Genomic DNA, 26192 nt, shown 5'->3' on the forward strand with positions numbered 1-26192 from the left:
GCGTCCATAGTGGACGCCAGAGGATGCTGAAACATCTTCCTTCCCGCCAGCTTCCCACCTGCTTGTTTCTTTACTTGGGTGCGTCTTGTGTGCAGGCATCCTGACTTCTTTTATCCTATTTGGGAACAGCAAGCAGCTATTTCTAGTTTTCTTTCCTGATTGTTTTTCAATTCATCCTTTATAAACTCTGTCCTCACTCTGAGTCTTTCACAGTCCTTCGCTTTTTGCTGGTAAGAGAAAAATGTTCATGGCCCTCCTGTGATGGTGGACGTCGTTGGCCTCTACCTGAATGTAAGGTGTGCTATCCGGCCCCTAGGGTGGTGGCAGATTTCCCATCTCCGCCCATGCCTTTGTTTTAGGCTTTTTTTTTAATTACTTTGTGTTTTCTGGGGTTTTTAAAATATTATTTGTAGAGTTTCAAATTGAAATACATTCATGTAGTTAAAAAGCCACAAGTTGTAACAGGTATGCCTCAAAAAGCCTCCATCTTTTTTTTTTTAGCAATTGATATGATAACTACACATCATTTTTATTTATCCATTAAAACTGGGATCCCCTAGAGTGCCCTGGTAGGAAATAATGCGGTTAGACTAGTATTTTTTGTTTGTTTGTATGTTTGTTTGTTTTGGCTGAGCCTGGGGGCTTGCGGGATCTTAGTGCCTCGACCAGGGATGGAACTCAGTGGCCCCTGCAGTGGAAGCGTGGAGTCCTAACCACTGGGCCGCCAGGGAAGTCCCAGTCTCCATCTTTTCTTGGTCTCCCAATTCTCAGCTCCCTCTACAAGTAATAACTGTTCTTAAGTTTTGTATCTGTCTGGAATTTCTTTATGGGCACATTAGCAAACACACATATAAATTCTTACTCTCCGTCCATGCTGTCCGTCTTTCAACGCTATAAACAGAGGGTGTGCTTGGATCAGGTGGTCCCCTCTGTGAACAGGTGGACTGTCCCTTCTGTCCATCCAGATGAGAGACCACTGTTGGGTCTTCTCTTGTGGGTACAACGTGTCAGTTGTGGACCCCCATGCGTAGCCCTCGGGTCCACGGCAGCTCAGCAAGGAGGCATAGACCATGATGCTTTCAGCGTGTGGTTGACCCCCTCCTACTTCTGGTTCTGTAGAGCAACGTGACTCAGTGTATCCAGTGATGGCATAGACAGTCTAGTGATGAGTAATTGCCTAATTCTGTGGTCCATACAGCCTCAGGAACCCAGGGCCAATGGAATGCAGTAAAATCAATGAAAACCTTTTTCTGCCTTTTTGGGTATTTGTGAGGTCTGGTTCAGAAGATATATCCAAAGAACCACATTACTTAAGTCAAGACTCTGCTGCCTTAGTAACAGGTCTATGGCGTGAGTCTTCAGTGCTACCGTTGTTCTGTATACAGTGATGGAAGCAGGCATTCTCCGTCATTTTTGTGTGTCTCCCATGTTAATCGAGTTGGTTTCCTTTCTTCTTATGCCATCTGAAGTTAGACCTTTTTTTTTTTTTTGGCTGTACCACGCGGCATGTGGGATCTTAGTTCCCCAACCACAGATCAAACCCTCGCCCCTGCATTGGAAGCACGGAGTCTTAACCACTGGACCGCCAGGGAGGTCCCTGAAGTTAGACTTTTATTGATAGCAACTTCCTATCATGCAATTAGGTCCAATGGAAAGTGAAGAAAATGGTATGGTACCCTCTTTTCAACAAGAAAGTCCACTCATCTGCATCATCTAATGTATAAACTAAATCAACTTGCAACTTTTTAGGTCACTTGACACTAAATATAGAAAACTGTGGATACACTTCAAGGAGAGTTCAATCATTGTGCCCATCATACTCCGCAGAAGCTGAAAACCGATGTGGGAGGAAATGCAGGAAAGGGAAGGGCCATTGAAGTAGATTTGGAGTGAAAAAGAATACTTTCAGGCAGAAGAGAAAGAAACAAAATAATTAAAGTTGTTAGGCCATATTCACCTCAAAGCTGTACTTAACAGAAAGGCGATTTGACTGTTGATGTCCGAAGTTGAAGGATAATTTGGTGAGTAATGTAGAAGGTGAGCATATCCATGGCCTGAGCATGAAGTTAGCTCTGTCAGTGTAATTTCTGTGGAGCCAATATTATGTTAACACCATTTAGAACCTCTGCCAATAAAATTAAGTGCTCTATTGAAATGCTGTGATTCCTTATGTTACTTCCTTGCTAAAAGTCATGCATTTTGTATTTCATAGTCTGGTGAGAGGTGTTAAAGGTGAGAAATGGAATTTATTTTTGAGGCACTAAAGAAGGGAAAGGTTATGTAACGGATGGTTGTGGAATAGGCCCATTCCTGTTTCATTACCAGTTTGTTTCTTTTTTTTTTTTTTTTTTTTGCGGTACGCGGGCCTCTCACCGCTGTGGCCTCTCCCATTGCGGAGCACAGGCTCCGGACGCGCAGGCTCAGTGGCCATGGCTCACGGGCCCAGCTGCTCCGCGGCATGTGGGATCTTCCCGGACCGGGGCACGAACCCGTGTCCCCTGCATCGGCAGGCGGACTCTCAACCACTGAGCCACCAGGGAAGCCCCATCACCAGTTTGTTTGACATAACCCACATCCTGCTGGGGTGAGAAGCAGCTGTTGCGTCCACTCTTGGGCATCCTTTGAATGGTTTTTACAGGCTTTCTGGGCACTTCAGATAAGATGAAGTAAAGGAGCTGGTTTTGAAAATATGTACAAAGAAAATACAGTGTTCTCTGTCACATGCTTGGAATTTGAGCCCGCGGTGAGACTCCCTTAGAAGAGGTACCATATATTGATTACTTCGGCCGTCTCAGTTTACTTGTAAAATAAATGAAGTCAGCCCTTCACCCAAGTCCCTAATGACCACTTCCATCATTTACCTCCTCTTTCTAAGCATTACCCTGAGATGACCTGGTGGACCAGCTTAATGACAACATCTGAAACAAAAAGAATGCCTCATCCTTGACTCTTGCCAAAAGAAGGGAAGAAGAAAAAAAAAAGTCTGGGCAGCAGGCACCTAGGAGCTGTCTTGTGCCCTAGAGCCTAAGTTTCCGTCCAAAGCACAGCAAGAAAAACATAGATATGAGAGTTAGATTGAGAAAATCTTTTTAGTGCATCTAGCCGACTCCAGCTACAATGAAATATGAGGAAACTGAGATTATGGGGTCGTATCTTGGATTCATGTCGTTCAGCTGAGCACCGTTTCCTGAGCACCTGCCGTGCGGAAGTCACAGTAAAGGCCAGTGGGGCACCAAGATGAATGAGATCCAGTCCTTCGACTCAGGAAGCAGCCTGGAAGGGGGGAAAACCACGCTCGTGCAAAATAAACCCATCCCCAATGTAAAGCAGAAGGTCCCATTAGCGAAATCTCAGAGTTAGGGCACACTTAACCCTAACGTCCAGCTGGGACGCCAGCTCATCCTTTTCCACCTCTTTCTTTCTCGTTGAATTTCCATTGTGTTGTACGCTTTCTTTTTTGCTCGTCTAATCCTGGGACTGCTGAGAGCAGCAGTGGCTCTGATACTCCGTGATCTAGAATGATCGTGGGCTCCGCCAGGGAACGTCAGTAACATTCACTTTAATAAAATGTGAACATTGCCAACCCCTCGGTCACAGGCAGCCTGGCGTAAAAAAGTTGACCTGCAAAGTTGGCAGTCCAGCCATCACATAGCCGCTTTTAAGGATGCTGTAAAAATCCTTTCCATAAATAACGTTGAAGAGGCGGGGCGGGAGCTGAACTTCTCCAAATGTCCCCTTTCTTTATCAGCCTCCCAACCAGTAAGGCAAGGATGCAGTTCTTTCCTGGGAGATGGCAGTTGAGGTTTAGATTATGTCATGTATGGAAACATCAGAGGGGGAAAAAGCCCAAACCTAAACTCCCGTTTAAAAAAAAAAAAAAAAAAAAAACTTTTTATATAGCCATAAAAGGGAAATGGGAACCGCGCACAGCACTCACACCTGAGATGCCGCATCCCTCCCTGCAGCTTTGCAGTATGAATAAAAATCCCGGTCTTCTGCCCATCATTTCATGGCCCGTGGACTTGCACAGGAAATCAGGGAAGACTTGTAAAACACTGCATTCACGGAGCTCAAAGTTTTGCTTGACCACACTTACCGCATACAGATGCATCGACTCAAATCGGAACAAGATGTGATCTTACTGAGAAAGAATCCTTATAATATCACGTTACCTCCCCCTGAAAATTCCCCTAAGCATGTACAAAATGCAGAAGACCTAAAGGAAGGTATCGAAGAAAGCCTTTAAGGCTGAGAAGCAAACTGCCTTTGCCTTCCTTGTATCATATTATATATACATATTACAATTATGTCAGCGATTAAAAGCATTGTCATGCCACATTATGAACTGTTTTTATGTTTAGGATTAAATAACTCTCCCCACACCCCTATGGATTCCTTTTATGTCCTCAGGGCAAATCCTTCCTCTCGGGTCAGGAATGTAATAAGGTAGGTTTTCCTCTCTCTGGGATATTGTGTCTGTCTCACTGTGTTTAAATTGATGCAGAAAGCTCTTCAGAGCAAAATACAGTATTTTCTTTGTACATGAGCCAGCAGTTGACTAACCCACAGGGAATTCTCTGTGTTGAGCATTTTAAAGGTACAGGTTGGGAATGTTTGAACGGCTGACGTTCAGTGAAAACCACTGGGGAAGTGTATCGGCCATGACTATAGGAGGAGATGCTTTCTCAGGCAGTCATGAGGGGAAAACCATCATTATTCTAAACCAGTAATTTTTAAGTGAGAAATCACCTTAGGAAAATTACCCAGCTCGTTTTAATAAGAATGATTCAAGACAGAAATAAAGAGGATTTGCAGTTTGTATAGATGTGTGTACATGTAATTTGAAGGCATTTAGCTTCTGAAAATGAATTTCCTAAAAATAGCCATCCTTCCTCCATCAGATGTTATGAAGTGTTAACACGTCCCTTCTGGGAGTTGAACCACGGACCCTGGGATCCAAAAACAGCAAACTTAGCATTTGAAGTAAAGGGAAATTTCTTTTTGATTTGATAGCTCCTTCCAGACCACCAGTTGCTAGAGGTCAAGGCCATTTCCAACCAAAGATAACTTATTTAACTCTTGTAATGCTAGTTATTGGTTTTGATAGTACCCTGGGTTCTAGGATCTTGGAATACACACAAAGTATAAACAGGATACACTGTGTGTGTGTGTGTGTGTGTATGTGTGTGTGTGTGTCTGTCTGTCTGTCTGTCTGCAGGAACGCATGTGTTTTCTTCTTTCCCTTCCTCCTTTAAGGACACAGGTCCCTCTCTCCTGTCAGTGTACTTTCTGTAGCATTTCATTAAAAAAAAAAACAACTCTGGGAAATCCCCCCTCTGGTGAGCTTTTGGCCCTTTATTTCTGACACACGATCCAACTCTTTTTTGGCTGTGAATTCGCCACCTTTTTTCTAAGTTCCGTCCCTGTGTAGGTGGAAAGTTTAGCCCTGCATTCTGTTCTTACTGCCTATGCCAGGAATTCATGGCACACTCTCTGGTAAGTTACCGAACCTCTCCCAGTGTCAAGGAAAGCCTCCTGAGGGAGATAAAGAATGGGGAGGAGTGAGCCAGACAGAGAGACGTTGGACGAGCAGGCGAGGCACGAGCATTTGTGTGAACAAATGTACTGCGCATATAGCCTACAGGCCATGTGCCCAGAAACAGCCAAGATGGGGACAAAGCAAGAATGGCCGTGATGCCTGTGCCACCTCCCATGGCCCTGTGCAATGGACTTGATGCCGAAAACTCGGCCCCTGTGCACCTGTGCCAAGTCAAATCTTGGAGACAGAATTTCGGGTGAGGTAGAAAAGAATAGCGTTATTGCTTTGCCAGGCATAGGGTGACGCCATGGGCTCATGCCCTCAAAACCTGTGTGTCCCCAAACTGAGGGGCCTTGATGAGAAGTTTTATAGCAGTGGTTCGAGGGTTGGGTTGCTGATAAGGATCAGGGTGTGTGCAGGGCCTGCATTCCTTTAATCAGGCCTCAGGTGGTTTCCTGATGCGCTTCTGTGGTTCTTGACGGTTATCAAACTGTGACCTTCTCTCTGGAATGAAGAATGCTTCATCAGATAGTTAACATCTTCCATTTGTTGGGGATTTTAGCCGTGCAGAAGAGCTCAAAGATACTGTTATGTGTAGCCCTTGAGGGGGAACCGGGACCCTGCCCCAAGGCTGCACTATTGTTTCTTGACTCTCCCTTGTGTCTACATTCCCTCCCTTCCCTGATGAGCAACTGTTTGAACCTGCTGTTTGGAATTCAGGGAGGGTCATGGAGGCTGAAGCCTATTCCCTGCAAACAAGAAACGGGGGACACAGAAAGGTTTCTGTGCCCGGGAGCCCGACAGGGTCCTGCTCTGTTTCAGTACTTGTGGTTAAGTTACCTGAAAAGTGAAATTCACAGAAGTCATTCTGCAGACCATCTAGAAAAGATAACAAACATATAGTACACTGTTACTTGAAATAACCAGGTGACAAAATTTGGACCAAACATTGAGTCTCCATTAGCTTCAGTCTCTGGTTTGGGGGCAAGTGCATTCCCTATTGTTCCCCTATAGAGTGTTAACATTCATAAACTTTTAACCAGTTTCTGTGCTGTTATAATCACACTGTATTAATATTCTGTTCAGATATGCAATGTGGAGACAATTAGGCTAGCCACCTATATGTCAGAGGCATGCATTCGCTTGAAGGGGTCAGATGAAACTTTAAAAGTTGCATGATTACTCAGTATACACTGGCCACATTTTCCTAGGAAAACGTGCTTATAAAAATATGCTTTATAGAATCAAGCCCTCAAATTAAAAACATATTTTTAGGAATAATTTAGCACTTCTTGAGAAATGAAATTCTTACTTTGGTGGGGAGGTGAAAGGCAAAGTAAAAAAAAAAAAAAAAAAATGCATAAATGGCTGAAATTCAAGGAGAGTCATCCTCCCCCAGGAGTGATTTCACCATCTGAAAAGTAGTGCGAGGAGGGCTGGCTTCCCAGTTCTCTTTTGGAGAGCCCACAAATCACTTCGTACACACATACCCTTAATTTTTTAAATGTTTTTAAAAGTTGCCAGGTTGAAACCTGCATCTCAGTGTAATGCCTTCCTCGTTTATTTGTCCAGCTGAAACTCTATAGGAGCAACCTTACTTCCTTGTTTCTGTCTCTTCAAGCACTTTAGTCATGGAAGGGGGCAAAATTTCCATTTCATTAATGAGATTTCCACAAGCAGATTAAAGAGGAAATATGCCCTTCAGTCTTCTGTTACTTAACAGCATTACATTAGGAAGAAACCTCAGTATAAACTATCCACAAAAACAATAGCCAGGGGGCCAAATTCCAGTGAGATAGAGTGTAGCTTAATCACAAGGTAACTTGGCCTTTTTCTCTCTCCTTCATGGGAAGCTTTATTGAATTATTTCAAAAGAAACCTATGGGAAAACATAAGATTATTTGCTTTCTACAAACAGTGGAACATAACATTGAAAGTTAGGATTACCACTTAAATGTTAGAGCCTTTACCCCAAAGTTACGTCAACATTGTCATGGTGGGCAAAAATAAAGCTTAGAATTCCTTTTCTTTAATAATGAACAGGAACCAACTAAGATAACTTTGAATTATGTCATTACTAGTTCAAAATCTCAATTTACAATTGAAATATAAAAGGGGGCTTTGCTTGGTGGACCCTAAAGGCATATGAGATGCTGAGATTTATCCGATTGTTGGGAGTAGAGGAATCACAGGAAATTGCTTCTGTTTCCTGTGGCTTCTGGTTCTTAAAGCACAAACCTAAGAGGTTGGGAGTATATTGACGCCTGGGACCGCATCAGTTCTAAACGTGGTATTTCCAATAATGCATTCCTCCAACAAATATTAATTGAGCATTTACTATATGCTGGGCACGGTTCCAGGCACTTGGGAAACATCATTGAACAAAATCAATAAAAATCTCTGCCTGTGTGGAATTGACATTCTTGTGGGAAGGCAGACAATAAATCATACACAATCTCTGTATGTAAATTATAGTATTTAGGGGTGATAAGCGGGGGGATAGAGCAGCAGGAAAAGTGGGGTGGACAGTTCAGGGGGGAGGAGGTTGTGTTATAAATGGGGTGGTCAGTCTCATGAGGGAAGCAGCATTCCAAGAAGACTTGAAGGAGGTAAAATAATCTTGAATTAGTGGCCCCATCCTAGATGTAACCCAGGTGTCTCCAAGCTGCCTTTCCGGCCAGGTTGTCCAGCCTCTGAAGTGGCATTTTCCTTTAAGGCATTGGCTCTGCACTTCCGTCCACGTTCTGTCCGGTCTCCCTGACCCTGCATGGTCTAGGTGGTCTTGGATTCCCTCTCATTCCATCTCCTGTCTTGCTGGGCACTCGGTCCCCACTGATGCTCCGTTTCCTGCACTCTGTGCACAGGACTGCAAGATGCCAGTGGTCTTTACTTCTTCAGCTCTGCCTATCTCCTTGATGAATGCTGTTACACAGAACTGAATTTTATAGACAGGCTTGGGGAAAACAAAAAGGGTTCAAAACAGCAAATAGCTTAAAAAAGGAAGACTGCCGACTTCTATCAACCATTCTTTAGCCCCTTCCAGCCTGGGAATGACAAATGAGCCAGTGGTTTCCCTTCTTAAGTTCACGCTCTCCACATGTTCCTAGACATTTTCTCTTTCCTATCTGATCCGTCCAGACTTACTGGAACTGAGAAGCTGCCTCTGGAAGAAAACAGCTTTTACTGCTTTAACTCACCTGTCAACATCTGCCCAGGAGTCTTCCAAATCCACCCAACACGGTCGATGTGCCCCAGTCGCCGCCATTTTGTTCTATCTCCTTTGTTTTCTCCTTTATTTCCTTTTTTGTTTCCCTATCTCTTCAACACCGGTCTCCCATCTTTTCTAATTGCTGTCCTTCTTCATCCTCTGTACAGTCTCCGTAGGTCAGGGATTTTCAAACTGGGCTTTGTGAAATCCTTAAAATTCTGGGTATTGGGGTCACCAAAGACAATATGGGGTAGGGAAGGGAGCTGCCCTCGTTTTTCAGCTACAACCTTTCTTTGTTTCTTAAATCTTTATGTTTAGACTTGTCTTCTCTATCGGAGATGTCCTGGAAGCACTTCCAATATGTCATGTCTCAAACAGGAACAGAATCTCTCTCAAATCTGTTTGACCTCCCATGCCAGTTATTGTCTCAGAATCTTTCAAGCTAGAAACTTTGGCACCACCTATTGTACCTCTCTCTAATTCACCCTGCACACATTATTCCAAGGGTCTTTCAAATGGAGCCCCTTCCCGCCATCCTCATGGCCTCTGCCCTCAGTTCAAGGCCACAGATCTCTCTTGGGTAATTAGAGCAGCTCCCTAAATGGGTTTGCTGTCCAGGTCCTCTATGACACCTACTAGAGTTACCTTTTCTAAACACGAATCTGATCACTGACCTGCTTAAACCTTCTTTTTGTTGCCTGGGGTCTGCAGCTTAAAGCCATTCACCCCGCCTCATGGAGGGTAGCATGTGAATAAGTTAAGAGTTGATTGAAAAATGGTAAATTGCTCTACATGTTGAAAGCTTGCTAAAGCTGAGAGGTCTAGGGGTTTCCTTTTTATTTTGCTTTGGTAAGACAGGCCTGGAAAAGCTCTGGGCAACGGGCCTGCTAGTTTTCTATGATGTGGGGACTCGTGCATTCTTCTGGGTGGCTTACTTAATTGCAAAGGTGTCCATGATGTGAAAGCTAATTTTTAAGCAGTATTCCTTTCTGCGTTCTGACAGCCAGTCTTGGACAAGATCCAGTGGACGTGTCTTATTCAGTCTTGGCTGTTCAGCGTCTAGCGCGGTAACTGTCATATCATAAATAAGCATTGAGTTAATAGTGAATGAATGAGTCAGCCCAGCAGGACTGTGGGCAGATTTCCAAATGGATAATTTTGCCTGGTTGCCTGCCTCCTTCGTTTCTTCCAATAGTTCTTGAGATTTGCCTGTGTTTGTACCATCAACAGTCACCACTGCCTTCTTTGCACACACACGCACACCGAATCTTTTTCTGATTGCCGAGGAACTCTCCTGCCACTTTTCACGCAGGAGGATTCTTCCTTTGCAAGGTGATGGGCAGAAGACCTTCAGGTAGGGTCCTGGCCAGGGACGTCGTTTGGACTGGGCTGGACCCAGAATAACTTTTCTATCCCATATCTTCAAAGGATTTCATTAAAACAAAAGATACTTGACTCTTCTCCAGATACTAAAAATAGATTTGAAATCCAAATATGTTTTATTGCATTTGTTATTACTTTCACAAAGATTCTAGCCATTAAAATTATGACATCGAAATGAACAAAACAGGATGCCGGCTCAGGGGCTGATTGCTGGAATGTTCAGAATCAGACTTGAGTGGAGGGAACACGGTTGCTTTTATAAGGGTAGTGAAGAGTCAGAGTCAAATCGCATCTTTAATTCACCTTTATTTTTTCTGGAGTTTTGAATTTTCTCATAATCATACTGTGTGTTTAGGCTCTTTACAAAGAGCAGTGCCTGGATATTCAGGTTCCTGGTGATTGCTGCGATCATAAAAATTTAGTTGGCAACTGTACCCAATAGTTTGTTATAACCTATAAGCGAAAAGAATCTGGGAAATAATAGATATATACATGTGTAACTGAATCACTTTGCTGTATACCTGAAACTGACACAACATTGTAAATCAACTATACTTCAGTAAAAAAATTTTAAAAAGAAATTTGATCAGAAAATACATACATACATACATAAATACATAAATAAATAAAAATTAAGAGGTAATTAAAGGCTAATACTTTGTATGCCTCTAGATAATGGTACTCTTAATATTTTATATCACAAACAGGAAGAGTTTATATCTACCTTTGCATTCAGGGAGACGTTAAAAAAAATGAGTCTTCCTTCTTCTTACAGCTAGTCACGGAGTGTGTGTGTGTGTGTGTGTGTGTGAGAAAACATTAAGCTTCTCACATTAAAAGTGCAAGATGTGCTGTTGTAATTATATGATTGTACCTATCTAACCTACCTTTCAAGGTTTTATAACAGAAGAATTATTGTGACAATAAGTTGCAGAGTGTAACTACTATGCAGATACTAGCTGGAATTCTTAGTACACGGAGACACCACCCATTAACCCTCCTTTCTGTCTGTGGCAGAAATCCAAGCCCACAAGGTGGAAGGATTTTAATGCTCTAGGACACAGTGCGGCTTCTGAAATCTTTTGCTTGGCAATAAAGGCCGTTGCCATGGATGGTAGTGCTTTCCAGATACAGGGGACTCTTAGAAATGACTCCTACATGTGAGTGACTGATTTCATTTGGTCCTTGGGAGAGGTTGCATTTTACGGCCACCTTCCCTGGATCCCTTGTCCCTGCCATTCTTCTCAGCCTAGGAGGTGGTTGAGGAACAGAAGGTGGGGCCTTTGCCAGAGATTCCGGCCTTTTCTGTTTTGGAGCTACACTTTTGGTCAGAAAGCTTGGTACTTACTGTTTGGTGGATTTGTTCATTGCAAAGAGATGAAATAGAAGATGCTTTTGGAGAGACTGGTTTTCCAAATTATTTCATTCCATGATTACACAGTTGAAATTGTCTTGCCTGTCTGGAATGAGTAGTATTCTTACTATTTCTAGAACGGGTACTACTCAATCCTTACCTGCTTCACTCTTTGGATTCTTTTTTTTTTTTTTTTTTTAACCAGGCCCCCAATCAATTTGCTTAGGGAGAGTTTGTGTTTTTATTGCCTTTTGGGCCGAAACAAAAGTTGATATTTAGAAGAAGAAGATAAATAATTAAATGTGCCCAGTAACTTGAGAAATGATGTAAACAGAGTCTTAGAAGCTTGGAGGGTGTGATGAAACCACATTACATCTCTATTTAAAATCTCAATGGGATTCTCAGCTCTTCCAAGAAAAGAAATTCTGAGTCCTTCTTCAACAAAAGCCACCTTATTAAACTGTAAGAGAACCCTCTCAAAAGAGAATTACATCCATGTTTTAGGAAAATAACTTAGAATTCAGAGAGCAGAATTGTAAGAGAAAGAGCGCGTCGGTTCTCACAAGGAATTGGAGACCCTTAATCCATTTTCAAGAATGAGAATGTTTTCTTTTTACCTAAGTGAAATCAATAACATTAATCAATAATATATACATTAGATCATTTTAATCATTAATTAATATACTGGCTTAATATTAAGCCGGTATATTATTCTGTGTACTTGAGTTTGAACCAGTAACACATGCACTTCTTATGGGGGAGGGGGTATCAGCTTAGATAGATTATATCAGATTATCCATTTATACCTAGTTATCTGCTAATTCAGTGTAACAACAAAAGTAAAAGCGTACAGATTCTGAATTACCTGTGCTCGAATTTTCCACGAGCATTTAGTGAATCTTAGCCTATCGCATGCATTAGGAAAATACCAGTTTTTCCATCATGTGCTACTTTGCATTAAATTCCTCGAACGTACATATGAATTTACCTATTAGCGTACGATGTTTTCATTTTGTTTTGTTTACAACTCTGCACATAGTTTCATTTTCTCCATCTTTCTACTCATTTTTACAACTTGAAAGTTGGTTTCCATTCTCTAAATTCAACACTGCAAAGCGCTTTGTCCAGACATTAACTTTTTTAAAGAACACTGCCCTTCTTACCCATAAAATAAAATAATATCATTACAAATTTATAGATAGAAACAAGATTTTAATAACTGTCAGGGGGACTCCTTGTTAACGAAGAAGCACATATATTTATTTATTCTCAACCAAGAAACACATTTTAATTTTTATATCACCCTAATTTCTAATATTCACAGATCAGAAATAGGAAAAAATTCTACTTTTAGGAAGAGAGGGCAGTTCTGTACCCAAACTCTTGAGTCCTTTGAATGTTTTTCTGTATAATTTTATACTTAGATCAAAAAACTGAAAGATACTTGGGTATTTTTATTAGCCAGTGTGAACTGAAACAGTCATTTTGTGAGGTCTTCATGAAGATCTCTCCCACAGCAAACAATTATAGCTTTTTAAATACTCTGCCAGGAAGAATGATGGGTGCCACTGAAACCATTTAAATTATTTTATTTATCTAAAATTAAAGTGCATATTGAGATAAAAGGCCTGTTTCAGCCCTGGTAGTCTCTGATTCCTGCTTTTTTCACTTCTGCCTAGTAAAGCCTTAAGGAATCCTATCACAGGTTCTCCCTAATAAAATCCATGTCATGACAGTTGTAAAACTTCTGCAAATGTTACGTGTGTCAAAGAATACACAAAACAGGGCTTCCCTGGTGGCGCAGTGGTTGGGAGTCTGCCTGCTAGTGTGGGGGACGCGGGTTCGAGCCCTGGTTTAGGGGGAATCCCACATGCCACGGAGCGGCTGGACCCATGAGCCACAACTGCTGGGCCTGCGCGTCTGGAGCCTGTGCTCCGCGGCAGGAGGGGCCGCGATAGTGGGAGGCCCACGCCCCGCTATGGGGGATGGCCCCCGCTTGCCACGGCTGGAGAGGGCCCTCACACAGAAACAAAGACCCAACACAGCAAAAATAAATTAATTGATTAATAAACTCCTACCCCCAACATCTTCTAAAAATAAATAAATTAATTAATAATAAAAACACCTGGGTTCTAGTCCTAGCTCTGCTACTTACTCTCTCAACTTTAAAAAAAAAAAAAATACACAAAACAAGAAGGTGTATGCCACCTTTCAGATGGAAAGTTTTGAGGGATTCTTGGAGACAGTTTTCTTTTAGGCAAAGCATTTCAACCCCTCCCTTGAATCAGTCTGAATGTACTTGATTCTAAATTGTTTTTCCCTCTCTCTCCTTTGCAGAAAAATCTCTGGGCTACTAGGTCAAGAGCTAGTCACAGATTGATATTATAAAATCAGGAAACCAGTTGAAAATTGAGCTTCCTTAAAATTGTTTACCTGTTGCTACCCCATCCCACGCCAAACTAGAAGCCTTTCTTAACATACTTCCTGAGCCAATCCTGAGAAGTTTCAAACGATCAAGTTCTGTTAAACGACATTTGTGTGCGGAGAGAGATCATATTTACCTGAACGTTATTTTTCTATAGACCGTAACTCTTTGCTTTTACATGTACCTTGTGCTGTGAAAATCTTGGCAACTTAACCTTGTAGCAACTCTTTTAAGTTGGTGAAAAAGTTCCGTGTTATTTGAGAAACACTAAATACTGACAGAAAGACTGGTGTGTAATGTATATGCCCGGGGGAGCCGTATGGAAATGATGGTGACGTTTGAGTCTGAAGCTTTACATTTCCTGCCTTCGCTGTGCTTAGGTGTGTTTAACCGTAATATTTTCATTACAACAGTGGAAGGAATTTACCTTCCTGACGTTAAGGAGCCTGGCTTCTTTAGAGAATGAATCGCAAGCAACAGCAAGGTGTTTGCTGATTAACCTTAGCCCGGCCGAGTGTGCACGGGGAGGTGCAAACCTTCCACACACACCTTTGAGCCACGCTGTAGCCTCTTCTCCGAGGAAGCCGCTTAGAATGGAGGATGCTCGCCCATCCACGGGACGATGCTTTCTGGGTGGGAGTCGGTGGGGAATCAGGCCAAAGGAGAGGGAGCTAGAAAAGGAAGCAGAAGTGTGCTTCCAAGGTTCACAGACTGCTTGAATAGCAGCTTTATCTGGGGAGCAGTGAACATTCGGGATAGATGGACAGCATGTGTGTGTTTCCTCTGAAGGGTTAGGAATAGACTGAGGACGAACTGTCAGCTCTGAACTCAGAGTGCAATAAGAAACAAGAAGAAAGGACCCTGATCAGCCCAGTGAAATCACCGTGGGCTTCCATTTTGCTGCTGGTAAAAGAAAAGCTTCAGTTTCCCTCCTGCACCATTGCAGCCTCCGAGGTTGACGCCAACGGGCTGGGCTTCCCAGAGAGAAGCCCTGAAAACAAAGATGTCCCTTCCACTTCCCCAATGGCCAGGCCAACTGGAGTGATTCCCCCCACCTTTCTCCCTGCCCCCAAAGCTCCATGGGGAGTGCAAGAGACAGGAATCCTGGGTCTTAGCTCATCTTGCTACACACATGATCACGATGGCCAAATACCAGCTTGGTTGGTTGGCTATGGGCTCCTGAGATGTTTTATTTGCTTTATTTGTTTCATCAGCCATCAGTTTCCTGGGGCAAATGCTTACAATCCCATTTCATCGGAAAGCTCAGAGTCTGGATTCAGCCTTTCTGGGGGTGCCTGGTCGCGGCATCTTCGTCCTGTTTATTCAGACAGGGAGCGTCCGGACTGGCCCCGCGGAGAGGGTTGGCCTCCACCGCCGTAATTTACACCATCTATCTCTTTCTGGCGCTCAGGCCTCTGGCAAATTGCATGTCTTTGTGCTGGATTAGTTTGGAATTTAATCATGCATTATTTTCCTTCCAATTAAATTATTTATATATTTGATTAACCTTTTCACTGCCAGGAAGGCAAATTTTCAGTGAAACCACAAATAAACACAGGCCCATCAAATTTCAGGCCGGCGTCCCAGGGGATCGACCTGTTTGTTGAGTGTTAAGAATTCGCTGCGTACGACTCTTCTTAACTGCCTAGGGTTTTGGTGAGCAAAGAAGGGGTGCTTTTTCCATCCAGTCCCAGGACCATGATGCAGAGGGGGACATCTGTCTATCTCCCTCCCCTCGTGTTATCCCAGGACCCTGACTTTTATTCCTTTTTACTGCCTTCCCTTTGCTCTGGCGCTGAAACATACCTCCTTCTAATTTTACTTCCTCAGGCTTCAGAGCCAGCCTGACCGAGACTGTCAAGGGCTCTGTTAGCCCAGAAAGGAAACTTTGAAGTCATCTCGTTCAGGGAGAGCGAATGAATGGCCCACAGGCCAAATCTAGCTACTGCTTGTGTTTGTGCAGCCCATGAGCTAAGAATGATTCTTATAGTTCTAAATAATTAGAAAAAAAATGTAACGGATACCCCAGGATATGTGAACTTTTCAGCCTCCATAAACAAACAGCTGCACCGTGTGCTGTCTATGCTGCTCTCCTGATCCAGCAGCAGATGAGAGCTGCCCCAACAGAAACGTTTTGGCCTGCAAAGGCCTGAAATATTTACTCTCTGGCTTTTTACAGAAAAAGTTTGTGGACATCTGATGGAGTTCATCACGCTCATTTTACAGAGGAGAAAAATTAAGGCCCGAATAGGTGAATTGTCCAAAGGTACACAGCTTATCACAACTTGGTCTGGGGGGCATCTTCCAATGCACCCACCCCCACATCTCCGAGCTCATGTTTTATAAGATCTGCCCTAAGAGGAGCCCTCCATGAGCACCCCACTGCAGAGGCCAAAGCAGCTGTTTTAGCAGAGTAAATATTTAGGACATCTGGACGTGTAAAATCTATGATTTCTTAGAATTTTAAATTTCACCTGAAATCTAGCTTCGGGGAATGTTTTAAGCTCAAAGGTGCAAAATGACATATACACACTACTTACTATGTTTAAAATAGATAACCAGCAAGGACCTACTGTATAGCACAGGGAACTCTGCTCAACATTCTGTAATAACCTAAATGGGGAAAGAATTTGAAAAAGAATAGATACATGTATGTATATAACTGAATCACTTTGCTGTACACCTGAAACTCACACAGCATTGTTAATCAGCTATACCCCAATATAAAGTAAATATTTTCATGAATAAATAAATAACCTAAATAAACAGAAAGATTTCTGTGTTTCTTTGAAGTAATTGATTATGTCTGTGCTCAGTATTTGGACCCTAAAGACAAGGAAGGTGGACCTGTTCCCTGCTGGCTGAGGTCATAGAATCTCATTTAAAGAAAAATAACTTGTAATCTCAATCCAAGTTGGCCCTCAAGAGCGGTTTCAGAAAATTACAAAAGCATATTAGACAGGCCTTAGGTCTCCTCTACGGGGCAGAAAGGGAAAATTCCCAAGGTGCTAACCTTTCTGAAAGTGACATTGCTTCCACGGTCCCCAGAAGCTTGCCTGTCCCTCCCCACACGGAGACAAGACGGGTGCTGTGTTTACTGATGGGCACTGGATTCCCGCCACTGGGATTTTCAGATATTGTCCCAGAGGCCAAGGCCGATGCAGCTTGGCCAGGTTTTAATCTGAAATGGTTTGCGCTTTGCAGTCACTGGCCTCACCAGCCTGTTGTCAGCTCTACCCTCCCAGCTCGGTGGCAGGTACCTCAGCACCCTGGTCGGCAGCTTCTACAACGTCTCAGCCGCTTTTGGTTACTAAAGTCCCATCCGATTTAAACCTCTAACCTGCTCTCCACTCAGAGCCTCCCCTCCATACACCAGCCAGGCTCACAGCTCTAGGGGGCTGGCAGGCTGTTTCTTCTTCCCCTACCGCACCACCCATCCAGGAGGGGACCTCTTCCCTCTCCTCCTAGAGTCTGGCTCCCTTCAGCATGATGGGGAAGGCAAGAGACAGGGTCCATTGCTTCACTAGCTGCTGGTGGTGCTTCCGTGTCGGTCATCCCCGTTCCCCTGAGTGACTCCAGGTCGCTTGGGGCAGGCGTCCAAGTGCTGGCTTTCTGGTGGGGTGCACTTGAGTTCTATGCAGGGGTCTATCCTACAGTCTCCCTGCTGGACACCTGACCCAGCACTCTGCATTTTAGGTGGGCCCAAGCTTGGCTACCTCACTGGTATCCACTGGACCCCTGGAAACGCGTGCCTTCGTACTACACCAAGCAGTGGCAGTGCTGGAAGCCTCCTGCCTCAGCCTGGCCCATCCTCACCTGCCCTGCGTGTTCCTCACCCTGTTCCTCAAAGGCACTAAATTCTGTCCTCCTCCAGGGGCTTCCGTCCATCTTTCTCCCCACCCACACCCTTACCTGCACACCTGCCAAGTCTCCACTCATCCTTCAGGTCCTACTTCAAACGCCGCTTCATTGGAGAAGCCAACCCTGGTCTCTGGTGTTCCCCACGGATTTGGGACCTCCTGTTCATTGTTTTTCTAAAACTCTCTTATTTCCCTTCAAAACGCTGATCACAACTATAATTGTACTATAGTCCTTTAAGCCATTATCCGTGCCCCTCCAGTAATTCCGTGTCTCTCCAGTAATTCCGTGTCCCTGCCCTGTAATTTCCTCAGGGCAGGACTCAGGTCTGTCTGATTCCCCAGCACAGGGCCTGGTGTGGAGTGGTACCCAGTACATACGTGTCCATATGTGGGCGATGAATGAAATGTCGGCAGTCGCTGAGTATTTGTTTTATTCTCCCCGGCAAGACGGGGTTCTCACTGGGCTATCATTCGAATCGTTCAAGTCCTTTTGAATTCTTGATGGTATCTTATTTTAAAGTAATAGAACACCTGCCTTAATACCTTACTGTACGGATACTGGATGAAATGCATTTGAAGTAAGCTAGGCAAAAGCATCAAGTATAATTTCTCTGGTCCAGAGAAAGTTCAGTTTCTCACATGAGCCGATCAGTCCGACAGATATTTACGGAGGACCCGCCAGGTACCCGGGCCACTGTCGGTTGCTGAGAATGTGAAACCGAAAGGCGTAGATCGCGACTCAAGGAGCAGGTTCAGCCCAGATTCTCAGACCGTTTCCCAGTTTTAACTTTGCCTGCCTCCTTTTTCCCATCCTCCTTCGCTCCCCGCCTTCCTTCCTTCATTTTCTTTTCATGCCTCTTCATCCAGGAAGCTTGATGCCTAATAACTTGGAAAAAAACGGAACCAAGAGCAATTTGTATGGAGTGGACTTGTGTGATCATTCATTGCTTTCCCTGGAAAGGAGAATTCATAGAACCTCTCTGTATCATGTGGGCTTAAAGACTGGGCTCCAGCACCCACCTGGGACAATCCTGGGTGATGTGAACAGATGCAGACATGTTCTCGAAGCATAAATTTAGAGATGGCGTGTTGTCCCCTGGCCGGCACATCTGTTCTCTTCATCCACGTACGTGCCCCTGCACCACGTTTTTAAAAATTTTTTATTGGAGTGTAGTTGCTTTACAATGTTGTGTTAGTTTCTGCTGTACAGCAAAGTGAGTCAGCTATACGTATACATAGATCCCCTCTTTTTTTGGATTTCCTTCCCATTTAGGTCACCACAGAGCATTGAGTAGAGTTCCCTGTGCTATACAGTAGGTTCTCATCAGTTATCTATTTTATATATAGTAGTGTATGTGTGTCAGTCCCAATCTCCCAATTCATCCCACCCCCCCCTTCCCCCCTTGGTATCCATGTTTGTTCTCTATGTCTGTGTCTCTAGGCTGTCGGACAGAGTGAAGTAAGTCAGAAAGAGAAAAACAAATATTGTATAATATCACTTATATGTGGAACCTAGAAAAGTGATACAGATGAACTTATTCCCAGCATCACGTTTAAGAAACACTCATACTGAGGCAGTTGGCTTTCTATAAGAAACACACATCTGTCTGCCAGGGGTTGGGATGCGGTCGTGAACCTGAGTGATTCTGTGTGGTTTCCTCGTTGTGTTCAGAGCTCCTGAAAGAGTCCTAGTTGTCTGCCTGCGCCCTGGGCTGTGTCACCCACTCTCCCCTGTTTCTCGGGCTTTCTGAGAGCTGTTCTAGGAGAGGAGAGTACACAGCAATTGCTTTTCTCTGCCCGCATCCAGTTTTAAACTCCCCAAACAGCACAACAGACTGCTTTTTTTTTTTTTTCCCTGCGGCAGCCAGCTGCCTAGTGGAATAACTGAGAAAGGTCGAGTGATGGTGGAATTTTACCACCAGCTCCCCAGAGACCACTCAGTTAGGAACCAGAGCCTACGCAGGAAAGTAATTAAACGTCATGTCACTGTTACAGGGCTCAGGGAACCCAGAGGAGGTTTCTCTCATTGCACATATTTTTTAGTGATGTGTTTCCACGTATGTGGGAGAAAGGACTCACAAAGGCCTTGAATTAAGGCAAATAATAAGAGTGACCAGAGAATGAAAACAACAGTATCAACCTAGGGCACACACTGCCTCCGTCATCCGTGACTGGACATTAAAGTCATAGACTCATCTTCCTGGAGTAGACTTGAATTTGGTCCAGATTAAGAACCACCTGTTCCTCTGGCGCTGCTGTAGATTTCATGTGTCTCCCAGTTGTAGGACATTTGATGTATGAATCCAAGGAACTCTGTCAAAAAATGATCCTAAAACTTTGAATTGGAATTCGGGGAAATTCGTCTTCATTTTAAAAACCAAATTAACAGAATTCTAGAGCGGGGAAGAACCTTAGAAACTAGGGAATCCATTCCTTTATTTTGTGTATGAGGACAGCAAAGACCCTCAGACACTAAGCGTTTTGTTGACCATCACCTGGCTTTCATCTTCAGCATCAAGGACATTTCTCTGTGATTCTTATCAAAGGGGTGAGCCCACTAATTGGAACTAAAGTGTCGTTTGAAAAAGTGCTTTGGTTTTTCTTGGTCCTTGTTACAGACTGTGTGTGTGTGTGTGTGTGTGTGTGTGTGTGTGTGTGTGTGCCCTTTCTGCAGTCTTGAGCCACAGCACTAACCCAAGGTGCTACCCAAGGCCTGGAGGGAGTGAGAGCTGGAAGTCACCTCTGTGGTCAGTTCACCTTGACCCCGACTTGGCCGATGAAAGATAACGGAGGCCCAGAGAGGACGTGGGTGTCTCACCCCGTTTCTGCTCTTCTGATGCCCTTGAAGGACTTTTTCTGGGACACCAGGCTTCTTGCAAACCGGGTCACTCCTACAAGTTAGGAAGTATCCCTCCACAGTCAGTAAGAGCAAATTTACTTAAGAAACATCCTCAATATAGTAAAGGTATATAGTAAAGGTTTGCAGTGTAGTAAAGGTACCGTGGAGTCTTTAGGACTTAAGGTTGGAGGATCTGGGGCACTCCGTTCTTTTGCCTTCAGAAAAGAGTAGGACATTTCCATTTTATTTCTGTCTTTCTTTTTCCAAACTCCAGCATATAAATAACGACCATATCCATGGAGAAAAGAAGGAGTTCGTGTGCCGGTGGCTAGATTGCTCGAGAGAACAGAAACCCTTCAAAGCCCAGTACATGTTGGTAGTGCACATGCGCAGGCACACGGGGGAGAAGCCTCACAAATGCACTGTGAGTACCGAAGGGGCGGGGACCAGCTGTCCACTTAGGGGAGTCCTGCACCTGTGGGCCCTTCCTTGTACTCCAGGGGCCGTGCGAGGTGATGAGTGGTGGGAGAAGAGGGTTGGAGTGCTGTTCGTGATAAACTCCTGGGGTCTTGAGAGGGGTTTCCGAAACGGAGGGGACGTGAGACATGGAGAAAGGATGCTGACAGCTTTGGGGGATGCTGGCAGGAACTGATCTAGACCCGCCCCGTCCAACACGGTGGCCATGAGACACATGTGCATTTGAGATGTGACTAGAGCAACCACAGAACTGATTTTTAAATTTTAACTTAAAATTTTAAATTTAGATAGCCCCACGTGGCTAACAGCAACTGAGTCAGACAGCCCAGCTCTGCAGAGTGGCAGGCAGGCAGGTGGCAGTGGGGACGTGCCGTCTGGCACTGCGAGTGAGCATCGGGCCACTGGACCTGACCCAGCACCAGTGCCTGTCACACCAGAGCCTTGGGGAGCACGGAGAGGGGCCAGTTTGGACTTGAAAAGCTTAAGTTGACTTTTTAAAACTATAACCCTTAATGGCTTTAGAGTTTTTCCTCGCCCTCCTCGTCTGTCCCCATGGCCCAGTACAGACCTAGGAAGGGTTGGGATTCCCGCAAGGCTAAGGCTTCTTTCACTGAGGTGCCCGCCAGGCAAGGCTCAGCCCTGGTACTTTACATCTTAAAGGCCCTTTACAAACAGGATCGAATTCCGTGCCTTTGTAGGCACACAAAGCCATATTAATGAACTTTGTGCTGAATCTGAAATCAGTGGGAATTCAAGGAGATCCCTGAGCAGATAATGAAACCCATTGTCCACACTGAGTGGCCTTTAAAAAAAAAAAAAAAGTCCAGGATTTTTACTTAGCCCTGAAAACGCTTTCTCTCGAACGGCCCTGAGCCCCATCTGAATCCCAGTAAAGGCAGAGTTTACTGGACTTTTGTTCACTGGTTTTGAAAAGCCGCCAACCCTCCAAACGTCCCCGTCTTTTTTTTTTAATTAATTAATTAATTAATTTTTGGCCGCGTTGGCCCTTCGTTGCTGCGCGCAGGCTTTCTCTAGTTGTGGCGAGCAGGGGCTACTCTCCGGGGGCTACTCTTCGTTGCAGTGCGCGGGCTTCTCATCGCGGTGGCTTCTCTTGCTGCGGAGCACGGGCTCTAGGCGCGCAGGCTTCAGTAGTTGTGGCTCGCGGACTCTAGAGCGCAGGCTCAGTCGTTGTGGCGCACGGGCTTAGTTGCTCCACGGCATGTGGGATCTTCCCGGACCGGGGCTCGAACCCATGTCCCCTGCATCGGCAGGCGGACTCTTAACCACTGCGCCACCAGGGAAGTCCCCCAAACGTCCCTGTCTTTCATCCACGCGGAGCGAGTGGGGTACATCAGCCGTCATCGTGTGGGATCATCCAGATTTACCTGTTTCCTCCTCAGTTTGAAGGTTGCACAAAGGCCTACTCGAGACTCGAAAACTTGAAAACACACTTGAGATCTCACACTGGAGAGAAACCGTACGTCTGTGAGCACGAAGGTTGCAACAAGGCTTTCTCGAATGCCTCTGATCGCGCCAAGCACCAGAACAGGACACATTCCAATGAGGTAAGGCCCCTCCAGGAGACACGTGTTGGGTCCAGAGCTTGTGGTGGAAATAAAAAATCCTCTGGGGAATGTACTTGGAAACGCAAGCCTGTTCCGTTGTATTTGCTTCTGGCCACTCCCAGCACGAGTGGGTTTGGGGCCCCAAAGGTAGGGCTGAAACCTGGGCCCGGATGGGAGAGACGTGCAGGGTGAAGGGGGAACGAGTTTCACGTTGTTCGGTACTGCCACCTACTGGTCAGACAGCAGGAGCATTTAACTTGGAATTCCATCCACTCGCTCTGCCTGGGAGAACAGGAATGCGTTCAAAGGACGACCCTGTAAGCACCAAGGAGAGATTCAGAAGCAAGGTGTTGACAGCCAACAGCTTACTGCTAAGACAGCCACTTTTATTTGCTTTCTCCAGGTGGTATCTTCAAAGGCGCTTATATCAAAAAAGACTTTTGCAGAGTAACCCACCTTGGCTAAATAGGGCTTCCAGACATCCTAAATTCCAAAGGATCTTGGAAGCTAGAAACCCAGAATGGTTTCTAGTCAGTTATTTAAGATAATATATTGAGTAAGGCTTCATGGTCGTAGTTGGTTCCTGTTGTGTTGTTATTTTTAGATATTTATCCCCCCAAATTTCAGAGAAGCGTAAGAATGAGCGAAAATGATTTCCAATTCATTTTGTTTACATTTTAATGCACGTCTGCCTGCAGACCTCCAATTTCTCCTTGAAGATCTAGCTTAGATTCTTCCTCCTCTGTGAAGTCTTCTCTTGAATGTACCAGAGATTAACACAAAGGCTCCCCACGTTTGTGGTAGAAATAGGCTAGCTACCCAGAATTTGTTCCCATGAGATGTAGTTCTGCCCCACAAAGTAGGTCATCAGTTTGCTTGAAATTGTGTGAGAGGAGCATTTTGACCTTGGCATGACTCTCATCTGACCCTACAAAGTGCCGATTAGGCCCATTCTTGATCTTCCAGATGGAGAGCTGGGAGAGGGAATTTGGTAAAAGTGGACCATTCAGCTCACTGGCCATTGGCTTGAAGGCGGCAGAGATGGTCCTCACCAAGTTTCTTTTCAACCTAACTGACAGAGCAAAAACATCTCTAAGAGGATTAGCCACACTAAAAAAAAGCACACTCACACATAAACTCACACACATGAGCTCACTTATACAGACGCTTTCTCAATGGTTCATAGTAGAATAAGGAAGCCTGAGTCCTTTAGGATCTCATTATTGATCCAGCGTTTGCAGATGTTTTAGAGGAGATGCCACATCTCCATCTTTTACGTCAAAAATGCTTTACAGTGTGCGATAGTTGCGGTATAATCCGCTGTACTTGTTTTGTACCAACTTCTAGGGGGTCTAGAAGAGGCAGATCCATAGAGACAGAAAGTAGATTGGTAGTTGCCAGGGGCCGGGCGAGGGGGAATAGGGGTGACTGCCAATACGTGCAGGGTTTCTTCTTGGAATAATGAAGATATTTTGGAATTTGATACTGGGGACGATTGCACAAGATTGTGAACGTACTAAATGCCACTGAATTGTGCAGCTTAAAAGGGTTATTTGTATGGGATGTGAATTAAATCTCAATTTAAAATGTTTTAGGGGATTTGATTAACTTAGAATTTAATTAATATGTTTACATTTCATGCATTTAAGTACAATTGTGACTGGAAACTTAGAGGGCATTCATTCCTGTAGATTCTCTCCTGTTACTGTGGATCAGTTTGGGCCCTGGGTATGTTAGGACTTTACATATAAACATAGTGACAGAGCTTTGTATCTTTTTATGGACTTCAAATGTGTGCCCATGTCTCTTTGCTTTAATTAAGTGCATTATATTTAAACATGAATTCTTCTGTGCAGTAAAAAGTGCAATGTTGTAGAGAGTTTAATATCCATCATGAGATGAAAACATACCTTGGTCCACAATATCTTTCACCAAGGTTGAGCAACTTACCTAAAATAAATTATTAACATTGGCCATAAACACATAAATATAATTTTATTCACAAACACGTAAATCATTTTTTCTCTGTTCCACATAGAGAAAGCCCTCGTTCTTGCGTATGAATGATGGACGGTTTCAGATACACCAAAATTAAGTGTATCCAGGAAATCCAGACTTGCATCATCAAGCAATTGTAGACAAATCTAGATGTCTTCTTTCATTTCTTTGCTCTTTTATTTGTATCTTAGTTCTTTCACTGAACAAATATTGATAGCTAGTTATCTGCCGAGCACTTTGCTATTCTAGATGAGGCAAGCAGGGTGGAATAGAACAGGAAGGGAGCGATACCCATTCGGGTAATCTAGGTCTCCTCCCTCTCGCCCCCATGGCTGCCCTGCCCATTTAGGGTCACTGAACCATCGCAGTGGCCTCTGACCGGGCTCCCTACTCCAGAACAGGGAGCTCCCGTTCCTCCCCAAACCAGACGAAGCCAGTTTCCTGGAGCTCTGATTCGGTTGTATCTTCCTCTCCAGAAAGTTCCAGTGGCTCTGTTTTTCCCATAGGAAATGTTTAGACTCCTTAGGCTTGTATTTGCTCTCACTGGACCCAAGCCTTCCCTTTCACCATTCCCTTGACCTCTCACAATGGTGACCATGAATGGCACCTTCCAGACAGCCATGCCTGCATGCCTGAAGTGGTCCTGCTGCTGGACCTTTGCTCTGGCTACTTTTTTTTTTTTTTTTTTGCATCCTCTTGCCCTCATTTTTATCCTTCAGCATCTTGTTTGTCTTTCAGGACCCAACTACGACGCCTCTTCCTAATCAAATCTCTGTTTATTGAGCACTTATTATGTGCCCCACATCACATCGTGGTAAGCACCACGTGCACATGGTCTGATTTAGCCCGTACCCTGACCCCATGATCCGGGCGTTATACCCAGATACAGAAACGAAATTGATGCCTCCCACGATCATCCCAAGGGTGATCTGTCCACATCTGTCCACATCCTTCTCTAGCATCCACACTTTGTACTGTAGATAATTCATGCTGTCTTATTTTTCCTACCATATTTTATACCCCTTGAGATTTGATCCTGTCTTATAAAACTTTGTGCTCAGAGTCTTGCCTATAGTAGGGGCCATTAAATGTTTACCAAAAATTTTATTTGGATCCATTCTACACAGTCAAATAGAATAAGTATCCCCACTTTCACAAAATACCTTTCAGTTCAGGGAGTCAAGAAGGCAATGACAGTACCAAAAGTTAAGTATCCAGGACAGGAAATACGGGTAACTCAGAATCCTGACAACATTTATCTTTACCTACCATTAGATTGCATTTCAGTCATTCATCACAACAGAATCTGGGGGCCAAGAAACGTAACTGAGTTAATGTGTTTTCTTGTGAAGTTAAGTTTCCTGACCCTGTGTTCTTGGAGTTTGTTTGTAGGTGGCTGTTATATATGTCCACATGCAAGGGCACATGGGCACACATGTACTTGTATGTTCTGTTGGTCCTGGAAATGCAGGAGCTCATGAACATTAGCAGATTCATTCCACCTCTAGCTGTGTTCCCATTTCCAAGCTAACCCGTGATACGTA

The 26192-nt window shown here is 44.2% G+C and overlaps 1 protein-coding gene across 1 annotated transcript in view; it reads left to right on the forward strand.

Moving 5' to 3' along the window:
• GLI3 (GLI family zinc finger 3) overlaps positions 1-26192 on the forward strand; it is a 286095-nt gene that overhangs the window by 250140 nt on the left and 9763 nt on the right. Inside the window, exons 11-12 of the mRNA XM_060020203.1 lie at positions 20883-21032; positions 22486-22650. Coding sequence (XP_059876186.1) covers positions 20883-21032; positions 22486-22650 — 315 coding nt within the window. The remainder of the gene's footprint in view (positions 1-20882; positions 21033-22485; positions 22651-26192) is intronic.

This window comes from Delphinus delphis, chromosome 9 (genome assembly GCF_949987515.2).
Source record: "Delphinus delphis chromosome 9, mDelDel1.2, whole genome shotgun sequence".
Classification (NCBI taxonomy): Eukaryota; Metazoa; Chordata; class Mammalia; order Artiodactyla; family Delphinidae; genus Delphinus; species Delphinus delphis.